General features: G+C 64.9%; 1 protein-coding gene across 1 annotated transcript in view; it reads right to left on the bottom strand.

Moving 5' to 3' along the window:
- Positions 1-9,053, bottom strand: part of PPFIA1 (protein tyrosine phosphatase, receptor type, f polypeptide (PTPRF), interacting protein (liprin), alpha 1) — a 42,505-nt gene extending 33,452 nt beyond the window's left edge. The window contains 1 exon segment of the mRNA XM_012734322.1: positions 8,790-9,053. Within this exon segment, the coding sequence (XP_012589776.1) occupies positions 8,790-9,053 (264 nt within the window).
- Positions 9,054-9,588: the final 535 nt, after the last annotated feature.

Raw genomic sequence — 9,588 nt, 5'->3', positions numbered from 1 at the left:
GCTAGTATTTCTTGCGGAGCCCACGACTGTGGGCGGTCACGGTCCAGCAGGACAGCCTGAGGAGCCCCGCCCGCACCCCACTCACGGCACCCCGCCCAGGTACCACTTCGGGTAGGAAGCCCGAGCACCTGGCCGCTGGGGCTCGAGAGGCGGGCAGCGAGGCATCCCCCTCCAAGGGTGACCTCGTGGGTGACGTTTACCCTGCCTGTACCTGCCACCCATGGGGCTGTGGCCTGCCCACAGCTGCCTGGGCAGACGGCACTGAACCAGCCAGCCGCGGAGGAAGGGCCAGGTGGCCACGTCCACGCTGTATAATCCGCCACAGTTTAAACACGCGTGCACACGCCACACACGCTGTGTCAGACAAGGCTGCCCAGAGCACGGAGCACGGCAGAGCACGGCCCTCAGGCAGACCGCCAGGGGAGAGGCCGCGTGCCGGGGCCGCCCGAGCGCCTGCGCCGCTGAAGCGCCTTCCTGCCCCAGAGTGCGCCTTGACAGCAGCCTCCCGGGGGAGCGAGGAGGGCCGCAGCGGCCTCGCCCGGCGCCCACCCAGCTCACTCGGGACTGCCTCCACACGCCAGCGTCAGGCAGGTGCGACCCCTGACGCGTCTGCCCTCGGCAGCAGCTTGCGACGGCCGACGCCCCTCGCCAGCCGGGGCCGGCGCCTCGGTGTGGTGGGGCCGTGAGGGAGCGGGCCGCAGCCGCCTGGATCGGGCCTGGGGGGGTGTGGGCTTGGCCCGGAGCCGCAGCGCCACCAGGCTGTGCGCACGGGCGTCTGCCCTGGTCTGAGGGAGCAGGCTCCCGGGACCCGCCCCGGCTAAGTCTCGGCCACGTGCTCCGTGCCCAGGTGGCCTTTGCCGTGTCCTCCTGCCCGTCCCGTTGTTTTCAGGGGTCGCTCGTCTTTTTAAGTGTCGTAAATGTACTTACCCTGGGCTTCTGGCGGGGGAGAGCACGGTTCCGAAAGGGGTCAACCCCAGCAAGCTTGGCCTGGTATGGGGGCCTGGGGCCCGCGCACCCCTCCTGCCTGGTGCCCTGTGGTTCCTGCCCTTGGGGCCAGAATTAGGCTGTGCGGTCACTTAGAGCCCCTGCCGTGGCCACCTGCGGCCTGTTAGGGGACTGCAGGCAGAGAGGCTTTGTGCCCAGGCCCGCCGCTTCCAGGGGTTCTGCCCTGGGTGGGAAAGCTCGCCTGGCTCCAGGTTCTCAGGCAAGTCGAAACTGAGCTGTGATTCCACCGAGCACACCAGTCCCGAATGCACCCTGACCCGGGGAGGCCACACGTCCTGCCACGCTGGGCTGCTGTCCTGGCCCTGTCTTGGAGGCTCCTGTCCTTAAGTAGCTACACTCTGTGCACAGCAGGGCAGGGCAGAACACGGGCTCGTGCCCATTCTGAGCAGGAGGCCACCAGGACTGCGCCGACTGGACAGGCACAGGCCAGCCTCGACCAGCAGCCGGGCCCCACGCCGGATTCCAAGCAGGGCCAGGGACAGTGGGCGAGCGCCTCGGCACCAGCGCCGAGGCAGCGCGCAGGCCCAGGCAGAAGGCAGAGCCAGGCCCGCCACACACAGGCCGGGACCCGGGAGTGGGCGAGCCTTCCGTTCCGGGCAGGGCTGAGCACGGGACGGCTCGCGACGAGAAACAGAGCTGGCTCTGGGGCCTTGGAGCAAGACCCTAGCCAGCAGCCGGGAGACACGGGGGTCTGAAGTGAGACCGGTGCCGGTGAGATGGAGCCGAAGGAAGCGCTGTCCAGACAAAGCAGGAGGACGCAGTACCTGCGGGGCCCCAGCCGAGCCCAGCGGTTGTGGACACGCGTGGCTGGGCCACTCCCTGCCACAGGGCGGCGAGAGCACCGGGCAGGTCCCAGTCAGGCTTCCCCAGGACCTGCTGACAGACCCCTCGGGCCGGAGCAAGGCCTCCCCGGAGGGCTGGGCGCCCCCGAGGCAGGAAGGGGAGCTCGGGCGGGAGGGCCCCCAGAGGACGGAGCCCGCCCTCAGCCCCGGCCCAGGTCCGGCGCAGGCAGCGAGGATGGGGCCGGGGCCGCAGGCAGGGCCGGGGGTCTGAAGACCAGGCAGGTGGACCAGGCAGCAGGGTGGAGTTGCTGCTCTGCCAGGACAAGCGCAGGCCACCAGCCGGGACGACCAGGCCTCCGCAGCTAGGAAGGGGCCGGGCCAAGTGGCGCGGATGCCCAGCGGCAACGGACAGTGCCGGCCGCTGCCGCGACCTCACGCAGAAGCGGACCTGACGTCCGCCAGCAGAGGCGGGTGAGGCGCGCGGTGGGGACTGCCGTGGCCCCAGAGAGAAGGGGTGGACTGGGGCAGGGCTGGGGCACAGCCACGGGCCGCGTGCGGGGAGAACGGACTGCACGCTCATGGGGCGGAAGCCTCGCCCCTCGCCACCCCCGCAGGCACGCCCGCCCCAACTCTGGCCACCAGGAGTAAGTCCACGCCCGTCTCACAGGGCTCCCCCAAGGCTCCCAAGAGCCCCACGTGTCTCCATTCACCTCTGAGAAAGCCTCAAGACGCGTGTCTCACAGTAAACCCTGCAGCAGCCAACCGGGCCCAAGACAGGAGCCTGGGCGGTGGCGGGAGGAGACAGCTGTGGAACGGGGCCCCTCGCTCCTTACAGAAAAGCCTCCTCTTCGCTCAAACGAATTCGACAACTGAAAAAGTAGCAAAGCGAACTCAAACTGAGGAGTTTGGATAAACACTGACAGGAAATTCCAGAGTTGGGGCCCAGCTTGTGAGCCGTCTGTGTGCCCCACAGGCCAGGCCGCCAGCCGGGGACCCCAGCACGCAGCGGAGACCTCCTCTCCCGCGGGCAGCACCCAAGTGTGCCCTACGCTATAGAAAGTAAATGTCTTAGAGGCCCCCTGGGGGCGCAGGGGTGAAAGCGCAGCCCCGCAGCCACTTCAGAACAAGTTCGATCCCCGCCCCGGAGGTGACCCCAGGGCGCAGCAGACCCCTCCTGTCTCCCCGCTCCCCTCAGCAGTGTGCTTCAGTGGATCCACCTGTCCTGCTCCCCACTCGGCTCTGGGGATCCTCCCACCCCCACACCTCTGGCCTGTACCCCAGATGCATGTGCATAAATAAGTCTTTTCTAAAAAGACTCTTAGAAATAGTCCGAATCGGGCCCTCCCTGGGGGCGCAGCGGGTCAGAGCGCAGCACTGAGAAGCTTAAGCCACTTCCGCATATGAGTTCGATCCCCGCCTGCCCCGCGGTGACCCCATGGCGCGGCAGACCTCTCCTGACCGCCCGCTGCTCCCCTCAGCAGTGGACTTTGTCAGTCGGCCTGTTCTGCTCCCCACTCTGCCTCTGGGGAATCCTCTCACCCTCCGCATCTCTGGCCTGTACCCCAGTTCTATGTGAATAAATAAATAAAATCTTAAAAAAAAAAGAAAAGAAAAGAAATAGTCCGAGTCAAATAGTCAACTATGCCGCGACAGTGACATTGGGTCTGTTGCCATTCACCACGCGGTCTGCAGCCGTCTGGGCTGAGCGAAGTGACGGTCACTGGGTGCCCCCTGGACAGAGCAGACTGGGCAAGGCGGCCTTTTACTCGCACTGACATTTTCCAGGCGTCCGCGGAGGAGAGGGAAAATGCCGTTCAAGCGATAAAATCAGTTCAGGAGCTTTGGTTTCACAAGACACTCACAAACGCCAATCTTTATCATTTCTGGGCAGAAGCTCCAGATGGGGAGGGCAGGTTCGCTGACTGATGGGAACCCACCAGGCCAACCTGCTGGACACAAGCAGGGTGCAGCGGGCTGGCGGCCGCACGGGCAGACCGAAGACCTCCCCGGGCAGCCGGTCCCGCCTCTAGGATCAACAGCCACGTGGCCTTTACCACCTGATTCCACTCACCCGCTGAGTTGGAAAGAAAGCTTCACCTGAGGCGGCACTCCATGAGCAGCAGGCAGGGCCAGGCCTCTGACCTGTGCAAGCCGGAGCCGAGAGACGCCTGGGACGCCCCGCCATGCCTGGCAGTACAAACTACTTCCCTCCCTCTCTCAGGTTTACACATAAATTTGCATCAAAAGAAAATGGGGTGTTTTCAAAGCGCAAGTGGTCTGGGGCTCTTCGGACTCAAGGTCCCGCGCGCCTGGGGTCTTTCACCCCACAGGCCGCCCGGACACCCTGGTGCGCAGCGGGGCCAAGCACCAGCCCCGCGGGCTTGGGGCGGCCTTGGCCACAGCGCCCCGGGACTGCCGCCTGCCGCCACCGCCCGTCTCCCTGGGCAGGCAGACTGCGCGCCCCCCAGGGGCTCCGGTCACCCAGGCCTGGCCTCACGCCCTGCCCCCAGGACGCTGCTGCTCGCCCTCAGGCCCGGTCCTGCCTTCAGAGGCCAGGCCCCACCCCCACCCCCGACTGCGAGCAGAAGCCACCTCCGAGGGGGAGACTGCCGGGGTCAAGCCTCGGAGAGGCGCCCCCGGTCCGGCAGGCTGGAGAGGCGGCAGCCGCGGCCGGCATCGGGGGCAGTGGTGGGAGGGCCGGGGGCAGAGCTCTGTGACGCAGACCTTTAAAACCTCAGCGCTGATCCTGAAGCGGCCATAAGGGCACACTAGGGCGGTGTCTCCCCGCCCCGCAGCCCACCGGCTCGCCAGCTTCACACGCGCCGGTGACCCGCGGGCACCTGCACGCCCCTCACTGGTCCCGCTGGAGACACAGAGGACACTCGCGCTTCTCCCTCTTCCGCAGCCCGCTGTGCGCGCCATGGAGGTGAAGCCAACGTCTGTGCCCGCCTGTGGCAGCGCCGGCGCTGGGTCAGTACACGCCTTCCTGACCAGCGGCGCCTGCGTGTCCACTAGAACTGCCAAGCCAGGGGGCAAATGCGGAGACCCCGCTGCCTGCGCCCTCTTCGGGGTGCGCTGTCCTCCGCACGCCCGCCCCCGCCGACTGCAGCGCGCTCGCCAGACCCAGCCGAGCTGTACGTGGACGCTGCCCGCCCCGCCTCGGCGCAGGCTCGCTAGGGAGCACCAAGGCCTCGCTGCCCTCCCGGGGCGGGCACCACGCTCGCTGACCAGACGTGCGCACGGCTCTCTGCTTTTCCTTCCCTGAGCAGCCGGGCGGCGCGGCGTCCCCTCCTGCCCCCAGGCGGGTCTCGCGCAGGCACGCGGCTCCCGCCCGCAGGTCCCGCCCAGACCAGACCAGACGGCTCACCGGGAGCTGCCTTCTCACCTACTTTCCACGCGACGAGGACACAGGCTGACTTCCCGGCTGTCGCTGAGCTCATTTTAGGAGAGCCTGTGATTACTGACCTTGGGGTCCAGGGTCTTAGTGTCACTGAGTTTCACACCTATGGAGTGTGCACGGCCAGACACAGGCGGTTCTGAGTTAAACAGATCCCTCGTTTCCTAGTAAGACAACTGCCAAACCTCCTTCACTTTAATCCACACGTTAGGGCTGTAGCAAACAGCCAGCTCCGGCGCAGCCCGACACGCTTCCACGAGTGACCCGAGCGCTGCCTGGCCTGGCTGCGCGAGCTGACCGCAACCCCCAGACCTGTGAGCTCCGGCTACTCACAGGGCACCCTCCCCTCAGCTTACCCAACTGCCTACTCGTCTCTGCTGTGACACCTGCAGGCATGCAGGCTACTCTAGGAAAGCGGGCCAGCACAGGCCAGCTGCGGGGCACAGGCCAGCCAGGGCTCCACCATGCATGGTCACGCCAAAGCCACCCTGAGGGAAGGACAGTACATGTGAACAACGGCGTCCCCAAGTCCTCTAGTGAGACACCACACGGTTCCTGGGCACCACACAGGAACAGCCCCAGAGCACAAGGCCAGCAGTGCCCCTCAGCAGTGCCCCTCAGCAGTGCCCCTCAGCAGTGCTCCAGGAGAAGCACAGGGAGCGCTGATGGCCTGAGCCAGGGCTCATGGGACAGACGTCGGAGCTCTGCCCTTTAAGCAGCTGGCGAGGAGGGAGTCTGAGAAGCGACCCTCTTGCACATGCAGCCTGGGCTTGGACCTTGGTCTCTGCTCAGTGGATGCCAGCTGGCGCAGGACAGACGGCGCCTGGCCACATGCTGGCCTATGAGAACAGATCTCTCTTCTCCTGGTGCAAAGTCAAGCAGGAAGCACCAGCTCACAACAGAGCCCTGGGAAGACACACATTTGAGAGGAGGCCTAGCAAGTCAGGCAGGGCTCAAGGGCAAAGACCCCTGAGAAACGGAGCGGTGCAGAACGCAGCCCCACGCTAACAACCGCTGAGGCTGAGCCTCCAGCAACCTCCCAGCACCAAGGGACCACACCTGGGCTCGTCATCTGCCAGAAGGGTGGCCCTGGGAGACACGCGGATGCTGCCCCGGACAGGTGGGGGCAGCTCAGCCTGAGGAGCAGAGACTGAGCCCTGGGCATGCCGAGGACCTGCCCAACTCTGGGCAGTGTCAGGGAGTCACCACAGGAGGCAGCATGACCCACAACCGTGCAGCTTTTTGTACTTAATGCTCACATTAGAGGGAAAAAAACAAAATCAGGCGTATCGATAAACAGGACCCAAAAAAGAAACAGAAAGACTCAGGGGGACCCAGACAATGGAGCTCTCAGAGGCAAATGTCAACGGTTCAAAATACACTGGACAAAGGGAAAATCTTTACCAGAGAATCAAAACAATCAAAACTGAGCACGGCATTAACTGAAAGTAAGGACCCAACCTGCGGGCTCAGACCAGATCAAACACGACTGAAGAGAGAATCAGTGAACTGGAAAGCTAAAAAAAACACCCAGACAGAAGCGAGACAAAATCTAGCAAACACAGGAGGAGCTCAGGAGCACTGAGGGGCACGGTTAGAGAGCCCAAGCGTGCCGCAGACGAGGGCGCAGGAAGGGGAAAGACAGAACAGGCCTAGAAAGCACCCAGAGAAGATGGTCAAGACTGACTACAGGATCCAACCGCTGACTCGGCAAAGACAAGCGCATCTTGGTCTCGGCAGTTTCGCTGATGTCTGAGGGGAGAAGAAAATGTTCGAAGCAGCCAAGGCAGAAAGAGGCCGCCTCTGACGGGGCTGAGAAACAGGCTGCCGACGCGTCAAGGAAAAAGGAGGAAGCCAGAAGACAAGAGGCTGGCGTCCAGAATGCTGAAGGAAGTCGCCAACAGCCTGTGGTTCCAGCTCCACAGAAACAGACTTCAAGAATGAAGGCAAACAAAAATGAGACAACTGACCACCCACAGACTTGACTTAAAGCAGAAATACGGAAGACGGCGCTCCTGGGAAAGAGCACCCTCGGACAGAGACGCGGGGAACGAGGACGAGTGCCCACAGCGCCTCCGAGGCGGGCGCCGCGCGGCCGCAGGGTGGGGGCTCCGGGGCAGACGAGCCCAAGGGAAAAGCAGGGTCAGGAAAGGCCTGCGCGGGCTTCAACCCACAGCGCACCCTGTTCGCTGAGAACTCTCTGGAAAAAGAATTCTAAACACCATTATTCCGAAAGAAGGCAGTGACACAGAGCAAACTCCTGCAGGCTGGAGACTGTGAAAACCAGCACGGTAAAAGCAGCCGCGCTCCTCAGCGGACACCTTCGCCGAGATCACCCACAGGTGGGGGCAGACAACGCCAGGCAGAACGAGCCGCGGAAGAGGCCAAGACGGCCCCGAGGCCCGGCGGCAGGGGGCGCGCTGGAGGGAGAGGCCCTGCGCCCCGGGCGCCTCCACGCCCACCAGCACAGCAAGCGTCAGCGAGCGTCAGCGCCAGCCCGGGCTGCCGGGGCGACAGGCCGCCGCCGGCTCAGGCGCAAGCAGACCGCGCTGGAGCATTCCTACAGCTGTGTGCACACAGGAAACGCGACGACGCTACCGGAAAGAAACGGCTTGGTCAAGTAAGTACACGCAAACCAATTCCAGCTCGATACACTGGCTATAAATAGCTACACTCTCGGATTTTCGAACTGCAAATGGCAGCGGCCTCGAAGGCGCCAGAAACCTCTGACGGCGTCCAGCTACCGGTGCGCCGGGCCCAGGCGCAGAACCCGGGCAGCGTGGGGCGAGTGGAGGAGCCCAGCCAGCGGGCGCCGCACACCAAGCGCGGACCAGCTCCCCCACCAGGCCTGCTGCGCCCCGCGCTGGCACTGACCCGGCGCGGATTCAGGGGCAGCGGTGGGCGAGACCCGACTAACGCCAAGACGTGTACGGCGGCCAGCGCAGGGTCCTGCCACGCGAAGACCAGGCATAAGTAAGGGGCACCCGGACTGCTCGGAAGCACCAAATCTCCGGCACCTCCCGCGACCTTCCAGGCATTTACCTCACACTTTTCTAGCGACACTTCTCCCTCCACCTGGCATGAAGCCTCACTCAGTCCAGTAAGAACGGGCTCTGAACACTGACCCAGATGTAACACGCCAGCGATTCGGGCTTTACAACTCTCATCTGCCAAGGAGAACGTCCCCAGGAAGGAGGCCCCTGCAACGAGTCCGATTCACAAAGCCCAGGCATTCTGCAGATGGCGGGCTGTGGCGTCAGCTCCCTCTGTCCACTGAGAGCCCTCAGGTCACCGGCAATGCACGGAGCCGTGCGCGGAAACACAGCGAGAACCGGCTAAGACGACGGTCGGGGAGGCCCGGAGCTCCGGTCACGGTCCTCTTCACAAACACCGGCACCCACGCCCTGGCGGCCGCAGCGCTTTCTGCTGCCCCAGGAAGGCACGGGGGTCTTCGGGACAGACCCTGAAGTCTGGGCCAATCCTCAGCAACTTCACCACAGGCAACTGACAAACACCAGCCCCGCCGTCCACAGGGCTGCGCCAGCCGGCGCGGAAACATCGGCACCACGAGGAGCGGGGCGGCCGCGGCGCGGGCGGGGGCGTACCTGTGGAAGCGCCGTGCTGAGCTGCCGCTGCAAGGAGTCTCTCTCGTGGCCGACCTCGTGCAGCTTCCCCTGGGTCAGCGCCAGCGTCTCCTGAGTCTCTCGCAGCGTGTCCAGAAGACGGTCCCTCTCTTCGAGCATGGACACCATCAACTGTTCAAAGTGCGAGTCTGCATCTGGCTGCGCAGGGGAGCCCGGCCCCGGGCCCCCGCTTCCTCCGGGGGGGCCTTCCGCTTCGCTGATGGTGGGCATCACCTCGCACATCATCTGGAAACGAGACAACCCGGTCAGACACGCAGTGCCAAACAGCGCCTCGAGGCTGCCCCACGCGCTCGGCGGCGCGCACGTGAGAGGCGCGGCCTGGCTCCTGCCCCAGGGCCGGGGGACCAGCCCAAAGCCGCACAGCAGGCCCAACCCCGGACCGCACCCTAGGGACCCGGGGCCGTAACTGTTTCACCCAGTGGAGGCTGAAGACCAGGACGGCCCTTCCCTGAAGAGCAAGCCCTGCAGCACTTCGTTTGCAGAGCTGTACTTTCCAGCGTGGAAAACTGCTTCTGCAACCTTTCCCCCTGCTTCCCGGTGTGGGGGAGAGAGCCGAAGCACACAGCACCAAGCACTTCTCAGGAGAAGCAGAGGGAGCCCGCGGCCAGGAAGCCCATCAGGCATCTCCCAGGAACGTGTGGCTCAGCTGCCTCCCAGGGCTGCGGGCGGAACTGGAGCGGGCTGGGGCAGGGGGCCCGGCCGGCTGCAGCGCGGGGAGGCCGACCGGCTTGCGGCAGCATCCCCTCTCCGAGGCTCCCCC

The sequence above is a fragment of the Condylura cristata genome, unplaced genomic scaffold, assembly GCF_000260355.1.
Source record: "Condylura cristata isolate star-nosed mole 26May11 unplaced genomic scaffold, ConCri1.0 scaffold00054, whole genome shotgun sequence".
Classification (NCBI taxonomy): Eukaryota; Metazoa; Chordata; class Mammalia; order Eulipotyphla; family Talpidae; genus Condylura; species Condylura cristata.
This window is presented reverse-complemented; position numbering and strand designations above follow the sequence as displayed.